Here is a 26,952-nt window from a genome sequence, read left to right on the forward strand (position 1 = left end):
TCCCACCTTAAAGCTATCCTCTCTAGTTATGCATTTCCCTACCCTGGGAAAAAAGACTTTGACAATTCACCCTATCCATGCCCCTCACGATTTCATAAACCTCTTTAAAGTCATCCCTCAGCCTCTGACACTCCAGGGAAATAGCCCCTGCCTATTCAGCCTCTCGCTACAGCTCTGCACCCTTTCAAATCTCACAATAACTTCTCTACAGCAGGGAGACCAGAATTGAATGCAATATTCCAAAAGTCACCCAACCGTTGTCCTGTACAGCCACAACAAGATCTTTCAATTCCTATATTCAATGCACTGACTAATTAAGGCAAACATACCAAATGCCAACTTTACTATCTGATCGACCTGTGACTCCACCTTCAAGGAACTATGAACCTGCACCCCAAGGTCTCTTTGTTCAGCAACACTCTCCAGATCCCTACCATTAAGCGTATACGTCCTGCTCTGATTTGCTTTATCAAAATGCAACACCTCACATTTATTTAAATTAAACTCCATCTGCCACATCTCAGCCCATTGGCCCATCTGATCAATGTCCCATTGTACCCTGAGATAATCTGCTTCGCAGTCCACTGCGCTATCGATTTTGATGTCATTTGCAAACTTACTAACCATCTCTCCTATATTCACATTCTGATCATTTACATAAATGACAAAAAGCAGTGGGCCCAGCAGTGATCCTTGTGCCACATCGCTGGTCGGAGAGCTCCAGTCCGAAAAAGCCACCTTCCACCATCACCCTCTGTCTCCTACATTCAAGCCAGTTTTGTATCCAAATGGCTAGCTCTTCCAGGATACCATGTGGACATACTTAATTTTGGTAAAGCACCACATGGAGACCAATTCATATCCATTCACGTAGTAGGAGTAAGCTAATGCCTGACCAGAAGTGTTCTGATGATATAGTGCTGTGTTTCCTATGGAACTGTTGGAGAACTGCATCATCCTTCACCTGCAGAGACATACTTGCAGCTTGAGTTTCCTTCCCTCCCCTTTTATCCTTCTTGTTCCAAAGCTCTGCGTCCTCCTTGCCAGGGCTTGAGATGACCTCTTAAGTCTCTCAGAATTTTTGTCATCCCCCAGTGACTCTCCCCTTTAATTGGCTTGATCCCTTTAACCTGCACACAGCTTCGTACTCTCCCCATTTAGTGTAACTTTGAGAAGGAAATAGGCAGAAAAAATCCATGCCATTAATAGGCAAGCAGCCTGGTTCTTTGAATAGATACTTCAGCTAGAATGTTATCTTTTTTCTCTCGTTTCATCAATTGTCTGTGGGAAGTACAGTGAAGGTAAACATGACGTGTGCAATTGTATAATGTGGAAAATTGGATCTACCACCTCTCCTGATTTTTAAAGTTCAGGGGAGATATACAATAAGCAGCTATTTTGAACCAATATCCAAAATCTAATTCACTCCCCCAAATTTCCTACTCTGATCTGATTCTGTAACTGTGGACATGCGAATGGTTAAAGAATTAGAGTAACCCCACTTGATTGAGATTGGTGTTGTTCAACAACCACTTCCACATTGTACACTGTAAATGGTTGGCTCAGTGAAGCCCAGTTTTACAGCAGAGAGAAGATATGCATTTCACCCATTTCATTTGATATCTTAGCTCGATATCTCTGAGCGCATACTCAATGTTTTCTGTCTTGCTTCAACCTGTCCTTGAGCCATGGAATTTAAATGGGTTAAGGTTATAATTACAATGCCCCAGGTTACAATAGCTGCACTTACTGGGATATTAATGAAATTGACAAATGCACTGAAACAAGTACCCCTGCCATCTCATGGTATCATATTGGGCCATCTGGGTGGAGCACATCGAGGTAAATCTAGCTGAATTTGCACTCCTCTACCTGCTGTGTTCAATCAAAAATAAATCCCACTCTCCCCTTGCCTCTGTCAAATCATTATAAGTTATTCATTTATTTTATTTGCTATTGTACCTCTCCCCGTTAATGTAGAAATCTCTGTTGATAAGGAAGTGCTGTGACAATTGTTTTTTAATGAATCTAATGGATGTAAGGCTTTAAAATTGCATTGTGCAAACATTACTGACAAATACTTAATGCATGAAGCTCCTTTGTTTGTTTTAATGGACCAGTTAAATGAGTAAACATAGCCATTAAAGTAGCAGCCAGAGAAACTGCATATCAGCACAACAATTGCTGGCCTTCCTAAAACCCGACTTGAAAACTTTAAATGTCTGATGATGCGCTGTTTCCACAGTCTCTTGATAATTGTTCTGAATTGGCATTCAAATGTTCGAAACCCATTCAACATGGATGTGCCTTGCATTCCCTACATGATCTGAACAGTGTTTAAAATTATTCAATGATTTGATTGAGTAGCTGTGTAGATGAAAATCATCATTTATTTCTGATGACGATGAAATAAAACAAGTAATCATGTTTTATAAAATAATTTAAAGACAAAATCTTAAATCTTATAATTGCCCAACCATTTAAGTATACGAACAATGACAACACATGGCAACTAACAGATCTCCTCAATTTACAGAATATAAACAAAGATACTCTGCACCTAGCAATAAAAATCACATACAATATATACAATTCTTAATCATTTGCAGACTATTTATAAATGTTATGAATGAAGGAGTTGGTGCTGTGGTGGTTCATGGGCTGGAGACATTGCTGGCTGGACCATCATTTATTGCCCATTCCTAATTGCCCCTGAATGAGTGGCTAGGCCTTTTCAGAGGATGGACAAGAGTTGACCACATTGCTGTGCATCTAGATTCACATATAGGCCGGGGCAGGTAAGAGCAACTGATTTCATCCCACAAAGAGCACAGGCAAACCAAATGGGGTTTTACAAATTTGGTGAGATGGTTAGAATAAGACTAGCCTGGCTTTAATTAAATTCAAATTTCATCATGTGATGATGGGATTCAAACCCATGTTCCCCAGGGCATTAAGCTGTCTCTAGATTTATCACAATGCCACTGCCTCCCAATGTAAAACTAGAGAGAAATTATTTCCCCAATGGGAAGCTCAAGGTCAGTTTAAAATTACAGCTATGATATTTTGGAGCTATTTCACTGCTTGATCTGAGGGATAATGGATACCAGAAATTCTTGTCACCACAAAATCCATGGAAATTGGGTTATTTGGAGTTAAGTAAACAGATTCACAGGGTGTCTTTTGTTAAGAATAAAATGAGGGAAATGGAGCGAAGGTAGATAAACAGTGTTGAAAGATCTGCCATAGTCTGATGGAATTGTGGACCTAACTCAAAAGGGTCTGAATGATCTACATCTGGGCCAACCTCCCTATGTTACTATTGCCAGTTCAAGACCCAGACCTCTAAAACTAAAACCTCCTGGGTGCAGTTTCTGGTAAGGGCTGTGTTTGGATAATCCCAGCTGATATTTCACTTCCTCATACCAAGGGAGCAAGGACAATTTTGGCACACAAAGTCTTGCCCCCGCTAAGGTCAGTTAATACATAATAGAAGAAGGCCAAACTGTCAGTTCAGATCAGTTATTATTGTTTTTTTTCCTGTGCACATTATTAGGAGAGCTGGCATGTCAGCCAAATACTTAGATGCACTTCTGACTCAGATGTGTAGTTCAGCTTGGAGATGGCTCAGCCTTGGTTGCAATAAAATTTGACCAGGTCGATCCCGATATTGCAAAGACCTTGCTTTGCTAGTTTTCTGAATGCTGCATTTGCAATACAAGATTGTCCTTGCCTGACATGGCATACATGGAAGTCTATATGCACAGCAATGTAGTCAACTCTTAACCGTCTTCTGAAATGGGCTAGCCTTACATGGGACAATTGGGAATGGTCAAATAAATAATGGCCTATCCAGCGATGTCGACAACCATGAATTAACACAACTCCAACTCGTCCTTTTACAAAATTTATGTATAGTTTGTAGATGATTAAGAATCAACTGAATTCAACCTCTCAACATGGGATCTGTGGGTTTTATAGCTAGGTGCAGAATGCCTTTCAATTTTATAATGCAAATTGAGGAGACCTGTATTTTGCCATTTTTGTAAACTTTTTATTTTCTTTAGCAGCATGAGGGCATCGCTGGGAAGGCAGTATTTATTGCCCAGAGGGCAGTTCAGAGACAACCACATTTGTATACTTCAACTATTGTGCAATTACAACATTGAATACTTTATTTTTAGTATTTATTATGAATTATAATGTCTATTTTATTTGCATCATCATCAGAACAGACAGATTCCTTGCCAAGTGTCAGGTGCTAGGAACACTGGGGAAAATCAGGCTGTTCCTTTTGTGGCCTCCATTTTGTGACCTATCCTTGGATCCCCCTTCAGACTCAGTCCAGCCCAGGCCCTCAACCAATTTCCCTGGTTTTGGGGAGCACCAACAGTGGGGTAACAATACAACCACAGGCCTTGGCACGTGATCTGCTTACAGTTTTGAATCAAGGTTCAGCACCCGAGGATTGGTCTGCCACTTGAAATGGAACTCCCGCCCCCATATTGGAAGAGGCTGGCATTCCTGGTGGTAGAGAGCTTACCCTGTGGTACTGCCTTGTTTCAGTACCAGGAAGGACAGCAGGCAGCTGGCTGGAGGTCTAATCCACTATCTCCCCTCTTCTAGGAGCAGTGAACCCCAGCCTGTAGGTCCTGGGGAAGTTAACCCTACGTGCTCCTTTTGAATTCATTCACAGGATGAGGGCATTGCAAGCTAAGACAGCATTTATTGCCCATCCCGAATTGCCCCAGTAGGCAGTTAAGAGCCACCACATTGCTGTGTGTCTGGAGTCACATGTAGACCAGATCAGGTAAGGATGGCAGCTTCCTTCCCTGAAGGACATTAATGAACCAGATGGCTCTTTCCGACAATCAGCAATGGTTTCATGGTCATCATTAGATTCTTAATTCCAGATATTTTCCAATCACGGTGTTGGTGCTGCCCAGATTTCTTCCCACTGCCACCCCATACTGAGATTTAACTTGTCAGGAGTCCCTCAGTGAGAATTGTAGGAATGCAGTATGGGGAGCTGCGAGACAGGGGCCTGTCTGAGAGCAAATACAGCTGTTATAACACTGTTAGAGCTTCATACTGTTTCATAGCTGAGAGCCCAAAGTTTCAACTTGTCAAAGTAGAACCTCACTTTGGGAAGCATGATCTGTACCACCTTAAAACCTGTTATATTTTTCAATCATTCGCAGGATTTGGGTGTCACTGGTAGGCCAGCATTTATTGCCCAACCGTAATTGCCCAGAGCGCAGTTAAGAATCAGCCACATTGCTGTGAGTCTGGAGTCACATGTAGGCCTGACCAAGTAAAGGTGGCATACTTCCTCTCTAATAGACATTAGTGAAGCAGATGGGTTTTTCCTGACAATCAATAATGGATTCATGGTCATCGTTAGACTCTTAATTCCAGATTTTCAAATTCCCACTGGGCAGTAAAAGGATTCAAATCCAGGTCCCCAGAACATCAGAGATAATGGGAACTGCAGATGCTGGAGAATCCAAGATAACAAAGTGTGGAGCTGGATAAACACAGCAGGCCAAGCAGCATCTCAGGAGCACAAAAGCTGACATTTCGGGCCTAGACCCTAGAACATCAGCTTGGGTCTCTGAATTAACAGTCTAGTGATAAATACCATTACACCTTCACCTCCCCATATTTTGAACTTTTCCCAATCCTGGTGAGAATTCATTGATGTAGAATAGTTGGTAGAACTGCAAAGTGGATGGGAATCACTTGAGTGAGAGGTTAAGTTGTTAAAATTCAGAAATGTGAACCCACACCTTCTCATGTAGCTCATTTCTAGTGGAGGCCAGGGACCAGAAACCAATCAACTCAGAGGGAACCGTATTGATTTTTTTTTAAGGAATCCACATTTCCGTAGGGCTTTCATTTTTAACCCTGAGTGAATGCGTTTCTTGGGCATCAGGAAACGTGGCAGTGAAAAGGAGGTGAGAATACCTAGACTCAGCATGCAAGTGTATTCACAACATTGCATTTGTACCAGGAGTTGCAGGAGTGTCGGTACCAATCCAACAAGCTAACATCAAAATAATTCCCATCCCATAACATCACACTATATACTCCTCATCAGTCCACTTGTAGTCAATAGCACACCTTGAATTTGGACTCGCCAACACGTTCCATGATCAATCATTGTCCCCCTGCCCCCAATCACTGACTCTCCCTGACTGTAAACACAACTTCTCCCTGATAGTAATCACAGACTCTCCCTGACTGTAGTCACCGACACTCCCCCCCCCCACTGTAATCTCTGACATTCTCCCCCCCCTCACAACCCACACTGTAATCACTGACACTCTTCCCCCACTCACAGTCATCTCTGACTCTGCCTGACTGTAATCCCTGACATTCCTCCCTCCTCACCGTAATCAATGAAATTCCCTCACTGCAGTCACTGATATTCCCCAACTGTAATCACTGACACTCCCCCAATACAGTTGCTGACATTTTCCCCTGTGCTCACTGACACTCCCCCCAATACAATTACTGACATTTTCCCCCTCTGATCACTGACACTCCCCCCAATACAATTACTGACATTTTCCCCCTCTGATCACTGACACTCCCCCCAATACAATTACTGACATTTTCCCCTGTGCTCACTGACACTCCCCCCAATACAATTACTGACATTTTCCCCCTCTGATCACTGACACTCCCCCCAATACAATTACTGACATTTTCCCCCTCTGATCACTGACACTCCCCCCAATACAATTACTGACATTTTCCCCCTCTGATCACTGACACTCCCCCCAATACAATTACTGACATTTTCCCCTGTGCTCACTGACACTCCCCCCAATACAGTTGCTGACATTTTCCCCTGTGCTCACTGACACTCCCCCCAATACAATTACTGACATTTTCCCCCTCTGATCACTGACACTCCCCCCAATACAATTACTGACATTTTCCCCCTCTGATCACTGACACTCCCCCCAATACAATTACTGACATTTTCCCCCTCTGATCACTGACACTCCCCCCAATACAATTACTGACATTTTCCCCTGTGCTCACTGACACTCCCCCCAATACAGTTGCTGACATTTTCCCCTGTGCTCACTGACACTCCCCCCAATACAGTTGCTGACATTTTCCCCTGTGCTCACTGACACTCCCCCCAATACAATTACTGACATTTTCCCCCTCTGATCACTGACACTCCCCCCAATACAATTACTGACATTTTCCCCTGTGCTCACTGACACTCCCCCCAATACAGTTGCTGACATTTTCCCCTGTGCTCACTGACACTCCCCCCAATACAATTACTGACATTTTCCCCCTCTGATCACTGACACTCCCCCCAATACAATTACTGACATTTTCCCCCTCTGATCACTGACACTCCCCCCAATACAATTACTGACATTTTCCCCCTCTGATCACTGACACTCCCTGCAATGTAATCACCATCAACCCCCAACTTGCTCCAGTTTTCTCCCACAGCCCAAAGATGTGCAGGTTAGATGATTGGCAATGCTAATTTGTCCATAGTGTCCAACGATGTGCAGGCTAGGTGGATTAGCCATGGGAAATACAGCGTTACAGGGAAAGGGTAGCAAAGTGGGTCTGGCTGGGATGCTCTTTGGATGGTCGATGTGGACTTGATGGGCCAAATAGTCTGTTTCCACACTGTAGGGATTTTATGATTCTGTTCCCTGCCAAATAAAGATCAGGACCGTTGCCTTGGTTTCTGCCTCCCTACATTTGCTAAAACCTGAAAGAACTGCGGATGCTGTAAATCAGGAACAAAAACAAAGTTGCTGGGAAAGCTCAGCAGATCTGGCAGCATCTGTGAAGGAAAATAAAAGAGAGTTAAAACTTTGGGTCCGGTGACCCTTCCTCAGAACTTTTCTGAGGAAGGAAGGGTCACTGGACCTGAAATGTTAACTCTGTTACTTCACAGATGCTGCCAGACCTGCTGAGCTTCTCTGCAGTTGCTGTCTGATCTGCGAAGCATTTCTAGTATTTTCTACCTTTTGTTTCTGCGAAATAACAAGTTGATGGTTGTGGATTCAATTATAATGGAAAAAGCAACATGAATTGTATCTCCATGACCAGGACAGGGGAATGAGTAGGAGGCTGATGTATATGTACCACTCACTGCATCTTCCTGTACTCAGATACGACGTCTCAGTTCCCTCAAGGGATCTGAGATCTCAAACTAGACCCCCTAGGGATTTAATCAGCATAATCACTGCATGAACCTCTAAGCAGCAATCAGAGATGTATTACATTGCTTTCCAGCAAGATCATTAATTCATAAATCAGGTCAGTGAGCTGGAAGGCAACAACAACACTCAGAGACAATTTATTTCATAATCTACAAATAAAGATTGTGTCAGTCAATTATTTTAAAAAACTGAAATTAGAATTTAGATATTTGATGAATTAAGGGGGAGAAGCCATTGGTAAGATTAATGTGACACATTGACAGGATTTTCTGATAGACGTTTGCTTTCAACATTGAATTCAAAGTGTCGTACCAACTAGACCTGAAATGAGCGAATCATTGTGCCTCGCTACACAAACTAATGAGTTGTTTTCAAAAGGACAAACTTATTGTCTTTGCCAATAGGAAGAGGAATCTATCTTGATGAGGGAAGCATGCAGTGAAATATACTGATTTCTCATGCTGCTGAGTTGAAGATGCCTCAAGGTGTTTCTCAAGAGGTCTTGTTGCATCTGCATTTGTTGTCTCAGCACCAAGGTCAGACTCGGGGATTTAATGAACAGGGGATTTGGCGAGCAATTTGACAAAAAAAACCCAGTGAAGAAAATTTTATTCTCCCCTTTCATGTTGCTGAAGGCACAAATAGAAACAGATGGTTAATTGTACCTGTAGTTCATGTTCAAATTACTCAGTATTTTCTAAGTATTATTGTGGATTGGAAAGGGAACCACCTATTTGTTATATTGATGATCAAGGTGTTTTGAGCAACGTAGAAGGGATAAATTGGTTGTCCTCTTCAATGTTCTTGGTCAGTCACAACAAAATTTACACTCTTTAACATGAGGCTATGCATCTCTCCATTTAAAGTGTGGCGTCATAGAGCTGTACAGCATGGAAACAGACCCTTCTATCCAACTTGTCAATGCCAACCAGATATCCTATATTAAACTAGATCCATTTGCCAGAATCTGGCCTGCATCCCTCTAAATCCTTCCTATTCATGTACCCATCCAGATGTCTTTTAAATTTTTTTCATTGTAGCCGCTTCCAGCACTTCCTCTGGCAGTTCATTCCAGACACACATCAACCTCTGCGTGAAAAAAGTTGCCCCTTAGACACCTTTTAAATCCTTGCCCTCTCTTCTAAAACCTACTCGCTGTAGTTTTAGACTCCCTTACCGAGAGGAAAAGGCCTTGGCTATTCTCCCTTTCCATGTCCCTCATGATTTTATTAACCTCTATTAGATCAGCCCCTCAGCTTCTGGCACTCCAGGGAATATAGCCTCAACCTATTCAGCCTCTCCCTATAGCTCAAACCCTCCAACCCTGGCAACATTCTTGTAAGTCTTTTCTGAGCACTTTCAAGTTTCACACCATCTTTTCAATAGCTGAGAGACCTGAATTGAACACTGTATTCCGTAAGCATAGCTAATTAATATTCATTGCAGCAGTAAGGAGTCAATCCCAGGGATTTCCTGACCTAGAAAAGAGCAATTTATTATCTGTTAAACCCTGAAAAAATTAGTAAATATGTAACGTTATGCAGTTGCATTAGTCCTCGCTCACATGTGTATAAAGTTAAAAGTGTACAAAAGCAGGATGAAATAAAGTGTAGTTTTGGGTCTTTTCGGTGACCTGGAGTGTGAGATTTTAACCTGAGACAATGATGGATTTGTGCTCCTGAGATGCTGCTTGGCCTGCTGTGTTCATCCAGCTCCACACTTTGTTAACAATGAAGGATTAGTTGGTTTCTTGGATTCTCAGTAATAACGACCATTGCAGTTGTCATTTAATTTCTAGGTTTATTGATGTTTCTTTAAAATCAGTGCTATTCTACTTGAGGTACAGGGAGGTGGGGAGAATGAGAGATACTTCTCAAGCCTGTGTTCAGTTCTGCTGTCTTAAAAACCAAAAATAAACCCTGAAACCATCAATCTGTTTGTTAATTCCATCTGCAGTGTTAATTGTCTCTGAGGTTGATAATTGCAGGTGATGTTTCATCTCTAATATGAAGACTCTTACGGTGTAGGTTCAGATGATGGAGTGAGGGGGGAGTGTTTGGGGAAGAAAGCAATGACTTGGCTGACTGGTTTCATTGCCCTGAGGTGAAATATTCATTTCAGCATAGACTGTGTTTTGTTTAATTCACATTGGTTTCATGAAAATTGGCCAACCTGAGTAAGTCAAGTGAAACCAGTTTAAGACAGTGTTTTACTCCTTTTTTTAAAACTGTGTTAGTCCATAAAAGTCCCAGATATAAAATCAGCTGATGGGATGGTATCTTTGTGACAGAGGTAACCAGGACATTAAAAAGTCACAAAATGCCAGCTGTCCTCAGCACAGACATAGAGCAAGCCTCAAGTTCCTTGAAAGTGGAGTCGTAGGTGGACAGGATAGTGAAGAAGGCATCTGGACCACTTGTCTTTATTGGTCAGTGCATTGAGTACAGGAGTTGGGAGGTCATGTTGCAGCTGTACAGGACATTGGTTAAGCCACCTTTGCAACACTGTGTTCAATTCTGGTCTGTCTGCTACCAGAAAGATGTTGTTAAACCAGAAAGGGGGCACAAAAGATTTACAAGGATGTTGCCATATTTGGAGGGTTGGAGCTACTGGGAAACGTTGAATTGGCAGGGACTATTTTCTCTGGAGCATTGGAGGCTGAGGGGTGAACTTATACAGGTTTATAAAATCATGAGGGGTATGAATAAAGTGAATAGTCAAGGTCTTTCTCCCTAGGGTGCAGGAGTCCAAAACTAAACAGCATAGGTTTAAACTGAGAAGGGAAAAATATAAAAGGGACCCAAGGGGCAACTTTTTCGCACAGAGATTGGTGCATGTATAGAACGAGCTGCCAGAGCACGTAGTGGAGGTTGGTACATTTACCACATTTAAAAGGCATCAGGATGGGTAAGTGAATAGGAAGGGTTTAGAAGGATATGGGCCAAAGTCTTGCAAATAGGATTAGGATTATTTAAGATATCTGGACGAGTTGGACAGAAAAGTCTGTTTCCATGATATACAACTCTGACTGTAAGACCCCGAAGAAATACAATTTGATGACTTGCAGCATAAAAGACGGATCAAAGAGTGTTGGCTGAGGAGAAGAAGGCAGCTGCTGCTGGACGGAGAGATCATGACGTCCCTTCTATAGTTATACAGTCTATTGGACTTGGACTAGACAGAATGTTTGTAGCAGATGCCTCAACCGGAGTGTTTACTGCAACCATTGTGTCTGTATGGGATACCTTGCAAGATCTTTAGGGCAGCACAGTGGCTCAGTGGTTAGCACTGCAACCTCACAGCACCAGGGACCTGGGTTCGATTCCAGCCTCAGGTAACTGTCTGTGTGGAGTCTGCACATTCTCCCCGTGTCTGTGTGGGTTTCCTCTGTGTGCTCCGGTTTCCTCCCACAGTCCAAAGATGTGCAGGCTAGGTGGATTGGCCATGCTAAATTGCCCATTGTGTGTGTGTGTGTGTGTGTGTGTGTGTGTGTGTGTGTGTGTGTGTGTGTGTTTATAGGGTTATAGGGGGATGGGTCTGGGTGGGATGCTGCAAGGGGCGGTGTGGACTTGTTGGGCCGAAGGACCTGTTTCCACACTGTTGGGAATCTAATCTGACTAAGAACGGGCTGGAAGCCACCACTAACCATGCATAAACAGTTGTCGGCACATTTCCAGGTCTGCAGTGGAATGGGTGAAAAGTATAACAATATGTTTTAGGCACCAGGATTTCTGCAACTTTGCTTTTGTGGTCATTATCAATGTCCGGCTCCTGGCGAATTCTCCTCCATTTCCCTGGTTTCCTATCTTTGTATAACATCATGCTGGAGCATGCAGCAGATTTGTAGATTCAAGGAGACAGAAAACAGGCCACAGACTGAAGTACAGCCAATCTGTCAGGACGAATAAACACTGTTCTGACAGCACAGTGGCTCAGTGGTTAGCACAGCTGCCTCACAATGCCAGGTACCCGGGTTCAATTCCAGCCTTGGGCGACTGCTTATGTGGAGTTCATACATTCTTTCTGTGTCTGTGAGGGTTTCCTCCGAGTGCTCTGGTTTCCTCCCACAGTCCAAAGATGTGCAGGTTAGGTGGATTGGCCATGCTAAATTGTCCATAGTGTCTAGGGTGGGATAGGGTAGGGTGTGGGTCTGGGTGGGATGCTCTTCAGAGGGTAGGAGTGGACTCAATGGGCCGGATGGCCTGTTTCCACACAGTTGGGATTCTATGATACAATAAGGATCCTAGTGGTTGTTATAACTGCATACTGCAGCTGTCTGTAGCAAGAACAAGAGCTCAGATGGCAGCGCTGGAGAGAATAGCCTCACTTTCTGAAGGACTATTCTCCACATTTTCCAATAAACCAGACACAGATGATTGCCCTAAAGTGAACACTTCAGGACCACTGACTGGGAAGTGAGCATTGACCTGCACAACGCAGAATCGTTGGAATATGTCGAGCTGAATTTTGATGAGGAGTCGCACTTCTCTGTTCATTGGCAGTCATTATGTTGTATCTATAAATTTGAATAACCCAATGGATAACTACAGTAATTGCAATCACTTGGCAAATCTAGAATCGTGATGAAATGGTATTGAGTTGGTGAGACGCAGAGATTGTTGAGGTTCAGTAGGCATAGTATATGGGCACCACTGGCACAGATAGTATTTGTTGCTGATTCCATACTGCCCTGGAACCAAGTGGCTTGCGATGCCATTTCAGAGGGCAATTAGCAGTCAAACATGTTACTATGGTGTGGAGTTACATATAGGCCAGACCAGCCCATTTCCATCTCAAATGGCATGAGTGACCCAAATGGATTTTTACAGCAATCTATGATGACCATTGCTGAGATTAGCCTTATGTTAAATTAAACTTTTAAGTTCCACCAGCTGCCCTATTGAACACATGACTGCAGAATTTTGGAATACTGTATTCAATTCTGGTCTCTCTGCTATAGGAAAGACGTTGCTGAAAGGATTCAGAAGAGATTTACAAGGATGTTAACGAAGTGTGGAGCTGGATGAACACAGCAGGGCAAGCAGCATCTTAGGAGCGCAAAAGCTGACGTTTCGGGCCTCGACCCTTCATCAGAAAAGGGGGACGGGGAGAGTGTTCTGAAATAAATAGGGAGAGAGGGGGAGGTGGATTAAAGATGGATAGAGGAGAAGATAGGCGGAGAGGTGAGTGTAGGTGGGGAGGTAGGGAGGGGATAGGTCAGTCCAGGGAGGATGGACAATTCAAGGGGGTGAGATGAGGTTAGTAGTTAGGAAATGGAGGTGCGGCTTGAGGTGGGAGGAGGGGATAGGTGACAGGAAGAACAGGTTAGGGAGGTGGGGACGAGCTGGGCTGGTTTTGGGATGCAGTGGTCAAGAGCCCCCTCGACCGTGTCTCCCGCATTTCCTGCAACTCATCCCTCACACCCGTCCCCGCAATAACATCCAAAAGAGAATCCCCTTCATCCTCACGTACTACCCGACCAACCTCTGGATTCAACGCATCATCCTCCGACATTTCCACCATCTACAATCTGACCCCAGCACCAAAGGCATTTTTCCATCCCCACCCTTGCCTGCCTCCCGGAGAGACCACTCTCTCCGTGATTCCTTTGTCCACTCCACACTCCCCCCCCCGCCCCCCCCCCCCCCCCAACCCCACCACATCCGGCACCTTCCCCTGCAACCACAGGAAGTGCTACACTTGCCCCCACACCACCTCCCACATCCCCATCCCAGGCCCCAAGATGACTTTCCATATTAAGCAGATGTTCACCTGCACATCTTCAATGTGGTATACAGCATCCACTGTACCCGGTGTGGCTTCCTCTACATTGGGGAAACCAAGTGGAGGCTTGGGGACCGCTTTGCAGAACACCTCCACTTGGTTCGCAATAAACAACTGCACCTCCCAGTCGCAAACCATTTTAACTCCCCCTCCCATTCCTTAGATGACATGTCCATCATGGGCCTCCTGCAGTGCCACAATGATGCCACCTGAAGGTTGCAGGAACAGCAACTCATATTCCGCTTGGGAACCCTGCAGCCGAATGGTATCTATGTGGACTTCACAAGTTTCAAAATCTCCCCTTCCCCCACTGCATCCCAAAACCAGCCCAGCTCATCCCTCTCTCCCTAACCTATTCTCCCTCTCACCTATCCCCTCCTCCCACCTCAAGCCGCACCTCCATGTTCTACCTACTAACCTCATCCCGCCCCCTTGACCTGTCCATCCTCCCCGGACTGACCTATCCCCTCCCTACCTCCCCACCTATACTCTCCTCTCCACCTATCTTCTCCTGTATCCATCTTCAATTCACCTCTCCCTCTCTCCGTATTTATTTCAGAACCCTCTCCCCATCCCCCTTTTCTGATGAAGGGTCTAGGCTTGAAACATCAGCTTTTGTGCTGCTGAGATGCTGCTTGGCCTGCTGTGTTCATCCAGCTCCACGCTTTGTTATCTCGGGTTATCCAGCATCTGCAGTTCCCATTATCTCTGTTTACAAGGTTGTTGCCAGGTTTGGAGAGTTTGAACTATAGGGAGAGACTGAATAGGCTGGGGCTAATTTCCCTATAGCAAGGTCAGAAGGCACCCAACACCAGGCTATAGTCTGACAGGTTTGTCTGAAAACACAAGTTTTCGGAGCCTCTCTCCTTCAGGTGAAGAACGTCTGTTTCCATGCTGTACATCTCTATGACTTTATAGCTCTATAATGTTAGTCTGGCTCTCAGGATTACCCATCCTGTAACTTTGGCACAATGTCACTGACTCAGTGCTAGGAGAATGGGAAAGGTAATGCTGGACTGCCAGTGTTGTCTCTGAGCTGTCAGTGTCCCATATCTCTGTATGTCTATTTCCCCTGAAACCTGGCAGCACCTTTGGATTCACACTGGGCAGGCAGTACATAGGGAATCTGTTCTGTTGGTCAAGGAGTTAATCTGACTAAAGGCATTAGTGGTTGCCATGGAAGCTTGCCCCCTCGATGTGGACAAGAGGAGCAATCACAAAAGGCACTTGTCCTCCATGCATGTGGCCGGGTTGAAGTGAGGGTCTGTGTGCAGCTGACAGTTAACAATAACTCTCGTTATTCCAGGATCTGGGATGCTCTGACTGACAACTACATCATGAACGCTGCTGATGACTGGCGGACAGCGCGACTTCAGGAACTCAACATGAATCTCTCCAACCTGGAGGTAACACTGGGGCCTTGACTGAGGCTATGCTTAGACTATGAGTAACACTGGGGGTGTTCCGGAAATAAATTCAATATTTAATCAAAGCTTGTCCTGAACTGGGATTGTTTTGTTTTAGCTATTTATCATTCTGACACAATTTGATGAAAAATAAGAATTGAATGGGTTTGTTCTTAGAGTAATCAGAAAATTTCATTTGATGTAGTCTTGTCTCATGCATTGATTTTTTTTCCCTTCTCTCGGGTTCACGTCTCACTCCAGAGACCTGAAATGCCTCAGCCCTACTGTGAGTGTGTCATTGTGTCTGAGGTAGCGACCTTCAGAGAAAGTGATAAATTAAAGCCCAACTCCCCTGATAGATCTCAAACTTCAGAGAAGAGCAGTGATGGTCTCTCCCTGTCTCTTGGTCAATAGTTACCCCTCAACAAAACACCAGTGATGGCCTGGTCATTTTATTCATTACAATTGATGGGAGCTTGCTGTGCATGAGTTAACTGCCAACATTGACTATCTTTTGGCTGTAAAGGGACGTGTGACATAATGGATATGAAGATCTCTTTCTGGAGACAGGTCTTAAAATTCATTTGAACCAACAGCAGAGCCTCAAAGTCAAACTTGGAGAGGTACCTGTGCTCATTGATGCCTCTCAGTCTTTTATGTTCTGGGCTGTTCCTGCTCAAGTAGCCCTGATATTTCAGTGCGAAGCTGTATAGATCAATAATTCCCAGTTTGGTTTTCAGGTCTAGGGCCATTTAGCTGCTCTAAGCTCTATGTAGTGTGAGGGATTGTAACTAGCTGGAATGCTTCCAGAAGGGGAAGAGGGAAATTCATTCCTGGTTATTATCAAGCAATTTCCCCATGGAAAGTACACTTATACACTAGCTAGGGACAGGATCAGACTCAGCTGTACTGCTCAGCTAGGCCTCCTCTGTAATAACTCCTATCATACTGATGTAACCCATAATTAACATTCAATAAATGGATTATGTTAAATACAAGAGTGAAACATGTTTTTTTTTCTCTCCCATACTAGCCCAAATAGACAAAATAGTTTCATATACACCTTTTATCATGAGTGATAGCTGTTCCTGGCTGTGATCATTCAATGTGCACCAACCATTGGAGGGTAGAGATTTGGTACCAGAACCATATGTGGAGTCCTCCTGATCCACAAAGACAGTTTCAAGCCAGGTCCAGGGTAAATTTAGAGAGTGGGCCATGCCTGTCTCCAGGCACTCTTGTGGAAGTGGTGAGTAATGGTGGCTGCCAGTCGGCCAATAGCAGCAGTTAGCCAGTAGTAATCAGTTAAGAGACTAATGAGAAGCATCTGCTGGAATCTCCCTGGTCGGAAGTGTCCTTGTGTTAACTGTGGGATTAGGCAGCTCCCAGGAATCTGCCTCCTGTTGCCAAGCTGGATGGCTATCAGAGATCATGTCCCATGATGTGACCGAGGCTAAGAAAGGCTACCAACGCATCCCACATGTAACCTTCCAGAGGATTTTCCCACCCCTCCGAAGGACCGACCAACTTTTCTCACCTAATTGGAATCCATTTGTGGAACCATTCCAACGTCCAGTTAATTTTGAGTTGCCCTCTGACTCCCTGAGGAGTAGCCACCTCTCCTGATGAGATTCTGGCTTCCCAGAGTGTTGGCCCTCTGTCTGGGCCTGCAACGTCTGGGGCCGACCCACTAAGATTAATCAGGTCCAGAGGTGTACTGTGGAAAATCACGCCAGATTGCGCACTGTATGCCAATGTGGGATTGAATAATGGAATGGCCTACCACTCCTGAAATAAGGAATCAGAAATGGTATTTATCATCTCAACCAGTATACGGTGTTGGGGAAAGGCTGTTTAAGATGGTTCATACTGCTCTGTCTTGGGCCTAGGGATGATTTGTAGCAGAAGGTGAAGAAGAAGCATTTTTTGAAGAAGAAGTTGTTTTCTTATATGGTAGCAGGAAGTGTAGCTAAACTCAGTCAGATGTAATTGCTAGAACCTTAGGGAGTAGGGGTGGCGTAGTGGTTAGCACCACTGCCTCCTAGTGTCAGGGACTCAGGCTCAATTCCAGCCTCTGGTGACTGTCTGTGTGGAGCTTATACGTCCTCCCTGTGTCTGCACAGGTTTCCTCTGGCTGCCCTGGTTTCCTCCCACAGTCCAAAGGTGTTCAGTTTAGGCGGATTGGCTATGCTAAATTGTCCCATAGTGTCCAGGATGTCTGGGTGGGTTGGCCGTGGTAATTGTGGGGTTACGGGGATATGGTGGGGTCTGGGGTGGGATGCTCTTCGGGTTGTCGGTGCAGACTGAAGGGGCTGAATGGCCTTCTGCACAATAGGGATTCTACAATTCTGTGAGTTGGTACAGATACATCTGCTTTTTTCAAAAGGTAGGATAGAAAATCCTAGAAAATGGAGGAACATATTCCGCTTTGGAAGCCAACAATGGAACTTTACGAGCTTCAAAAATCTTCCCACCCCCCAAACTCATCCCAAGACCAGCGCCCCCTCTTATTGCTGCCTCCTTCACCTGTCTGTCTTCTCTCCTACCTATCCACCCCTCCCTCCTCCCTATCCACCCCTCCCTCCTCACAGACCAATCCCCACACCCACTTCTGACCTTCACTCTCACCTTTACTATCTTCATCCCCACCTCCTTGACCTGTCCGTCTTCTCTCCACCCTATCCACTCCACCATCTACCTGGTATCACCGCCTCACCCCCCTCTCCATTTATTTCAGAGCTCCCTTCCCTGGCCCATTTCTGAAGAAGGGTCCTGACCTGAAACGTCAGCTTCCCTGCTCCTCTGATGCTGCTTGGCCTGCTGTGTCCTCAGATTCTCCAGCATCGACAGTTCTTACTATCTCAGGGTAGCACATTCTTGTCTCCACCCATTGGTTGTGTGTGACAACAGTAGAATAACTAGACCCAATGTAACATGAACATTAACTCCTTCAGAACCTAATGCAACAGAGGATGCAGACAAATCAACGAAGGTGCAATCATACAGAGATAGTAGAAACAGCTGATGCTGGAGTCTGAGATAACAAAGTGTAGAGCTGGATGAACACAGCAGGCCAGGTAGCATCAGAGGAGCAGGAAAGCTGATGTTTCAAGTCTGGACCCTTCTTCAGAAATGGGGGAGCATCCAAACCTGAGACGTCAACTTTCCTGCTCCTCTGATGCAATCATTTAGTGTCTTCCATGCCTTCAGGACATTGTAAAATAGTTGGCAACCAATGAAGCACTTTTGAAGTGTGGCTACTGTTGTAATGGAGGAATGGTAATAAACAAATTGCTCACAGGATGGTTCCAGAACCATCAGTGTGACAATGATCAGAAAATCAGTCTCTCTTTGGGTATTGAAGTTGTTGTTGTTGCCTCCAGAGCTCAAATCAGGGAACAAACCTGACTGACAATTAAACCTTAGATAGCAAGGTGTGTAGCTGGATGAACACAGCAGGCCAGGCAACATCTTAGGAGCACAAAAGCTGACGTTTCGGGCCTAGACCCTTCATCAGAAAGTTTGACAATTAAACACACACACACACTATATATAAACCATGTGAGGTTAGGTTAGTCACCATGACAAGCCTCTCCATTGCCATTCCCAATATTGTGTTTCATTCTTGTGGCCCTGAACAATGAATTTGGAGTTTAGAAAACTGTGAAGTGATCTGGTTACTGCAGTTTAGCAATGGACAAAAGAACTGGATTCAATACTCAGGCCAATTGTTGCAGGATTATAAATGAATGTTCTCTGAATCAATTTGCTGCTTTGTACCAAGGCTCACAGTCAGTGGGATAACTCTCAATTCAGCTTGTGGCTGATCTATATTTAAAGTGTCAAGAAATTAACAAGGCAAAGATTCTAGCTGGAGCTGAGAAACTTAAAGCAAACTGTTCATTTGGAACAGAATAAAAATGTAAGTGAGACCAAATACCAAATGTTTTGCCTGGTCTATAAAAACCCCACAGGAGAAGTATTTCCATGGGCTATAATCATCATATAGCCAGTAAAAACCTTTTTGGGGTCTTGTACAAGATGTTTACATGTAATAAGATCAGGCCTATGCATAGCTTTTTTAAAAAATGTTTCTCCATGGAATGAGGATGTCACTGGTAAGGCCAATGTTTATTGTCCATCCTGCACTAAGAGTCAGTCACATTGCAGTGAGTCTGGAGTCACGTACAGGCCAGATCAGGTATGGATGGCAGAGTCTTTCCACTAAAGGACATTAGTGAACTAGCTGAGTATTTTTCATGACAATAAGCAATGGTTATACGGTCACCATTAGGCTATCTCTTCATTCCAGATCATCGTTGAGATCAAATTTCACCATCTGCCTTGGTGATGTTCAAACCCGTGCCGCCATAGCATTAGCTGGGGTTTGGGATTGCTAGCTTGGTGCCATTACCGTGACACCATTTGCCCTTCCCCCGCCCAGCAGGATGGTAAGGGACCACGTGACAGGCTCAGCTTCCAGTTCCATGGGGTGTGACGTCTCATAACTACTTTTGCACATCCTATTTTTTTGGAGTAAAAGTACAGCAAACCTTTATTCTACAGTTAATACAGTCAGTAAAGACACCCCCCATGCTGGATTTGATAAGATCCCCCACCAGCAGAATTGAAGACAGGGCGGACTGGATGCCGGTGATGGTGCGTGTGAGGAGGCTGCTTGTTAAATCCAACACAAGACCTTCCCATCGGTGAACAGACTGCCACGATCTGGATGGAACATTATGGGGGATACAGTACAGCAGAGTAGGTCACTTCTCCACAAATGGGCCTACAAGGACCTTGTGAAGCCAATTAATAACCATCTTTTTCTAAATACAAATTTGTTTGTGGGATGTGAATATCACTGGCACGGCCAGTAATTGTTGCCCATCCCTAATTGCCCCTGAGGAGTAGGTGATGAACTTCCTTCCTGAATCGCTGAGGTCGGTTTAGGGTGGGTTCACCCACAATGCAGTTAGGGTGGGAGTTCCAGGAAATAACAGGATGGTGTGTGGTTCGAAGGGGAAGTTGCGGGTGGTGGTCTCACTTATGCTGCCCTTGTCATCCAAGGCGATAGAGATTGAACGTTTGGAAGATCCTTGGAGAGTTGTTGCAATGCATCTTGTAGATGGTACACACTGCTGCTACTGTGCATTGGTGGTGGGGAATGAATGTTGAAGGTGACAGCCAGTGAAGCTGGCTGCATTGTCCTGGATAGTGCTGAAATTGTTGTGTGTTGATACAATTGCACTCATGCATACAAATGGTGAGTATTCTATCCTGCAGCTGAGTTGTGTCTTGCTTGTTGTGGACAGACTTTGGAGAGTCAGGAAGTGAGTTGGTCACCACGGAATTCCTATCCTCTGCCACAGTATTTAAATGGCCCATCCAGCTCAGTGTCTTCCCAGCCCAGTTATTTTACTCTCGGCAGGAATGGATGGAGCAAGTTTCCTGGGGGACTCCTGTGCCCATTTGAGGCATCCACGGCCCTCAAGGTCACACTTCCCTTCATCTCCATCGCACCCCCACACCAGAACTTGGACCTCTCAAACTTTATGCTCCCCAGATCCCGCATCGTCATCATCAGATCCTGCTAATCTGGCCTTTGCTGAGAGCAGAGAGGTCATTTTGGAGTTGTACAAAACATTAGTTAGGCCACAGCTAGAGTATTGTCTGGAATTCACATTGTAGGAGGGATGTGATAGCACTGCAGAAGGTGTAGAGGAGATGTACCAGGATGTGGCATGGGCCACAGAGTTTTGGTTATGAAGAGAGATTGGGTGAACTGATGTTATTTTTCCTTGGAGTAGAGGAGACTGAGGGAGGGGGATCATGACTGAGATGTATAAAATTATGGGTGGGCATAGCCAGGGTGACCAGAAAGGACTTTTAACACCTTGGCGGAAAGATCAAAGAACAGGGGGCATAGATTTAAGGGGTGGAGATTTAGAAGGGATATGAGGAACAACCTTTTTATCCAGAGAATGGTAGGAATCTGGGCATCAGTGTCTTAAGGGTGGTGCAGGCAGAAACCCTCCTAACAGTTATAAAGTATTTTGATGTACACTTGCAATGCCAAGGTTACAGGCCAAGTCCTGGAAAATGGAATTAGAATAGTAAAGTGGTTGCTTTTGATCAGCACAGATGGGTCAAAGAGCCTTGTTTTTGTGTGTTGTACACTTTTATGACATTGAATGATTGCCGTTATTTCCCTGAGTCCACTCCGTACCAACTCTTTAGCTGAGGGACGTACAGCAACCATGACGGCCTATAAAATCCGGCCCAGATAAAGAGTTGACGCAGTCAGTACTGTAATAAATAGATTCAGACCTGTGAGCAATTTTGCTTTTTGGAGCGGAGAAAGGACAGTTAGTTTGTCCCTGAACCACTTTTTTGAAGTGCAATGTTGAGGCATTCAGGGATGCTACATTCTGGGGATGTCGCTGTGATTGAACATGGCTTGCCCTTTGCTGTCGTAAGACTCTGTTAGTTTCCACGCCTCCTGTTAGTTAGCACACTACTCAGCAGGAAAAGGGAAGCACCACCAATTTAAACAAAATAAATCACACAGCAGCAGGCAGGTAACTGCAGTGAAGTGCAGTTGTAACAGAATTGCCTGCACTCAGTAACTGATCCCCAACACAGCAGACATCTTCACATTCTGAATATTGTGATGGGTTTCTGTGGATACTTTACCATATCAAATAAAACCCCAGAATTGACATTCTCTACCTCACATTAACTGTTCAGCACTCGGTACATTTAAGAGCAAACCCTTCCAAATCTGCAATCTCCAGCACCTTGGAAGACAAAAATGAATGTAGAACAAACATGAATATTTTACATACATTTGCAGTAAAATATGTAATTAAGGCCGGTGTTTTATGCTTGCTGATCTTGTCATTGCAAAATTAATTTGTTCAAAGTGATAGTAGGTTAACTTTCAAAATGACTTTTTCTTTTGACAACTAATTTCACACTCAAGAATGCAAGAAAATTCACAACAGTTACTGATCACTAAAGAAAAGAGGATATGTAAATTACTCATGACTTCTTGTCAATAACTAAAAGTATTTCTGTTCTGTCAGGTAAAATTGAAACATGTGATGAGGTCCTTTGGAGAAAAGGGACTGTTAAATGTTTCTGTGCATATTTGTACCTCAAAGTGACCTGCAGCTAGTATTTGATGCAAACATTGAAACACAAATGTCTATTGCTGCAAACCACTATTTTCTACTTAAGCAGCAGTGTGGGAGATCAATTGGTTACTTTGGTAATGAAATGATATAAAAGGATCAGGAACCAGAGGGTACAAATATGAGGTAATTTGCAAAAGAAGCAACTACGATGTGGAAAGAAAAATCACACAGGATAGGACTGGTCCATGCTTCCTGGAAGTGTGGAGGAGGTCAGGTTGGTTGAGGCTTCAACAGGGCAATAAATGATTATTTCAACAGAGATAATATTCAGAGTTATGGGAGAAAAGGCAGTATAATGTCACCAAGTCCTAACGCTCATTTAGAGAGCTGGTGCAGGCACAATGGGCCGAACAGCCGCCTCCTGCAACCTAGCAATTCTGCGATCAATTCTGTGACCAAACAAATCTAGACAAGAATTAATTAGAGAAACGTCAGCTAAAACACAACTAACAAGTGAAGAAGCACATTTGTAATGGATCGTAAAGTTCTGCTTCATCGGTGAGCAAGAAATATGGATAAAATGATATAAGTAGCCAAATATCTTGCATTCTATGGTATGTCTGCCACAGTCCATCACGTACTATACAGTTCTGCTGGGTCCTTATGGTAGAGTCATTACAGCAGTGAAAAGTGAATTTAAATACTGAAACTAAATTTTGCAGTGGAAAGTGACTGATCTGAAAATAAATAAGCCACAGCCCATAAGTCAATATTTCTTTTTGAACAGAAATTCAATATATTGAATTTCTGTTGAACAGGGGCTGCCCCCCTGCTATTTATTTCAAAACCAGTCATTAGTTTACCCTCATGATTCACGTTTAATGTGGCAAAATCAAAGACAATGTCCTCCTGGTCTTAAAAAAAAAGTACAGACAGCGGTTACAGTTTGGAACTCATCACCACCCAAAGTATTTGAGGTGAGTAGAACAGAGATACTTAAATGGAAACCTTCATTGCTTAGATCTTTGAGTGTAGGAGTCGGGACATTATGCTGAGGTTTTACAAGACGTTGCTGAAGCCACTTCTGGAGTACTGCATTCAGTTCTGGTCATCCTGTTATAGGAAGGACAGCATTCAGAAAAGATTTATCAGGGCGTTGCTGGTACTGGAGGGCAGTTTATAAGGATAGGCTGGTTAGCCTGGGACATTTTTCAATGGAGCATAGGAGGTCGAGGGGTGACCTTATAGAAGTTTATAAAATCATGAGGGGTATAGATAAGCTGAATGGCAGCTGTCATTTCCCTAGGATGGGTGATTTCAAGACTAGGGGCATATTTTTAAGGTGAGAGAAAAAACATTTTGAAAAGGTCCTGTGGGGCAGTTTTTAGACACAGAGAGTTGTTCATCTGTGGAATGAACTTCCAGATGAAGTGATGAATGCAGATACAACATTTAAAAGACATTTGGATAAGTACATGAATAAGAAATGTTTGGAAGGATATGGGCCAAGCATAGGCAGGTGGGAGTAGTTCAGTTTGGGTTTATGGTCTGCATGGACTGGTTGGACTGAAGGGTCTATTCCATGCTGTATGACTCGATGGCTGTATATTGTTCATTAGGGAAAAAGAATATGTCCTGATAGGGTTAAATGAGGAGGAGAGTGAATTCCAACCTAGACGAGGTGGGCCAAAATAGCATTGGAGTTATAAATTCTATGTAATACTCAATTTAAAAATATGTGTAAATCATCTGACAGATAAAAAAAATCTACTCTCATTGATGAAAACTGTAGCCTGCACTGTGCTACATGGTGACTTGAATACTTTACCATGAGATGCAGTCAAAGGTCTTGATCTTTTTAGGCTAGAGATTTAGCTTGTTGTCCATGCCACAATATGTCCCTCTGCTAACCCCATGACCCCTCATGCCCTTCATTTGAATCTATTCCCCTGTACCCATCTCCCACAGACCCTCATAACCTTCATGTCTACTTAAGCTCCTCACCTAACAGCCCATGATCCTTTTTAGACAACGTGCCAACTTATTGCCCTTAAGCTGTTCTTTCACCAATCACCCTTTGCCAAACAACTACCATGCCAACTCACCTAGTACCCACCCAAGCAGAGATGAGACAATAATAAAAAATTCGTTTTAAATGAAGTTCTGAATAGACATTGTAAGACTTCACTATGTTGCAAATAACATACTGATACGTAAGATTAAACTGCATAATTCATTACAATTTTTAAAAAAGCATTAGAATTTATTTCTAGTCTTACTTCTAAGAGTCTATAAATCACTGGAGTAGTCTTTCAAACTATACAATGAGAGACACACTACTGTGGTAATCAATGCTTATGAAACCAATCAATCATCAATAATCCAGTAGAGGGAACCCTCTGTTTTCTGTTAACAGACAGTGTAAGGTAGCAAGCAATGACCTTCCTTAACAGTCCCAATATTTATTAAACAGTTAAAGAGCAGGTCATTTAAACACCTCGATTGTTTCACAGTTTGTTATGACAGGGTCTTCTTGACACTGACAGTTGATTTTGTTGAGTGTATTGGCAGTTCCAATGAGCTTGACATTTATGCATTTAGCATAATTCCGGATTATCTGCAGACATATTGAACATTTAATAGCAACAGATATTTTTCTAAAGAGAATATATAGCCTAAAAATAACTGAGAATGTAAATTCTGAGCAATGTAGCTCAGTCACTGTCTGGAAAGCCTGTTTTGGATTATCCTCAGTATGAAGGCAATCTAGGAATATCAATCCTGAAGAAAACTTCAAAAGGAGAAATGCACTGCAAACTGAATTGTAATGGTCTGTGAGTATCTCAAACTGTGAGCAGGTTAAAAGAACAGAGAATGATTTGGATGACAGTGGTTTGTGTGTTCTGTTTTCAAGAATATTTAACAAAAGGAGCTAAAGGCCAGTTCCAACCCCGGTCTATATTCATGATGAGGCTCACAGCTGAGAAAATCCCTAGTCACCCCTGCACTGCAGATGCAATGAAATGAAATCTTTCACTCTCTTTGCTGAAAACAGGTCAAACTGCAGTTAAAACTTGGCCCTTCAGCTGACCTGCAGATCCAGGAACTTGAAATACACCGTTCATCCACTAATCATAATTCCACCAGAATCATCCATCATTATGAATGTAACATGCCACTGCTACTTTGCATGGAACTCAGACACTGATCTGTCTGTATCGTTTTCTTAACTTTTTTCTTTTTGTTGAATTGACCTCATTCCCAATTTGTACGCAAATAAGTTGCTTCATTATTTCGTTTCCTGTTTATTAATTAAATACTCAAATTTTTGTTAATTTGATAAACCTGATTAAATTTGATCTTGACAAAACTTAAAACTCATTTGGTCTGGTGGAAAAGCAGATATAAGAGAGGGGTTTTTTTTGTCTGCTAGTTAGCCTGTTAGTCTCTTCCCATCCAGGAGTTTGACAACTTGGCACTTCTGTTTGGAACTGAAATAAACTGGGGGTTCTCACCCAAGAATGATGCCTACTTAACAATCCCAAAGGGCACTTAACCATCCTTGAAGATTACCTGATCTCCAATAGAGATATCCCAGGATGATATCTATGCTTGTACTCAGCACATTTCAGGCATCACACCCTTGTGGTACTGAAATACAGAGCAGAGGCAATTTGTAGTTTAAATGGCCAGCTGCCTCCATGACTGAATCATATCCTCTCCCAGCTGTGAAAATGGGAAGGGCCGTGTATTTGAGGGAAGGACTTCAAATAAGGACTTCAAATTTCCACTGCTGTGAAATTCCATGTTGAGATTTTCATTAGCCATGTGTGGAACAGGGATTAGTCAGTCCACATGAGAAAAAATGGGCCTAACTCTCGCTTTTGCTTCCCCCTTGTAATTTGCACCCTTAGAAACCTGCACCTCCAGCAAAAACCAGCACTAAACTGCACGCGCAAAGTTAAACGCTATAACTTTCACCTTAACCTTTGTCGCTCTTAATTGTGACATCTCCACACTTACTGTCAATTTTGCCCTTCAGGACACCCCACTCCTCCGCTCAAAGCCAATGTCCCATCCTTAATCTCTTTGTCCCATCTTCTCTTGTTCACAACACCACCCACACCCCTGGCAAAGTTCATTCTCAGCTCTTGAATATTCACACACTGAGGCCTAGTGATTCGCCCTCAGTAGCTCCCTGTTTTCACCCAATCACTTACATAGAGGTTGGGTTCATAAACCAGAACAGACCTCAACCTCTGGAACATCTGATAGATGAAGGGGTGCAAGGTACAAAGTACCAGGTTTCCTGGACCTCCCACCTGATTGTGCATTGTAGAGGAGAGGCCCTAAGAGTAGATACTGCCAAATGTCTTAACCATTAACCAATTATATTGCAGAGCAATTTCA

General features: G+C 43.6%; 1 protein-coding gene across 1 annotated transcript in view; it reads left to right on the plus strand.

Annotated features, from left to right (window-relative positions):
- fez1 (fasciculation and elongation protein zeta 1 (zygin I)) overlaps nt 1-26,952 on the plus strand; it is a 95,298-nt gene that overhangs the window by 11,756 nt on the left and 56,590 nt on the right. Inside the window, exon 2 of the mRNA XM_048562250.2 lies at nt 15,304-15,403. Within this exon, the coding sequence (XP_048418207.1) occupies nt 15,304-15,403 (100 nt within the window). The remainder of the gene's footprint in view (nt 1-15,303; nt 15,404-26,952) is intronic.

Source organism: Stegostoma tigrinum, chromosome 32 (assembly GCF_030684315.1).
Source record: "Stegostoma tigrinum isolate sSteTig4 chromosome 32, sSteTig4.hap1, whole genome shotgun sequence".
Taxonomy (NCBI): domain Eukaryota; kingdom Metazoa; phylum Chordata; class Chondrichthyes; order Orectolobiformes; family Stegostomatidae; genus Stegostoma; species Stegostoma tigrinum.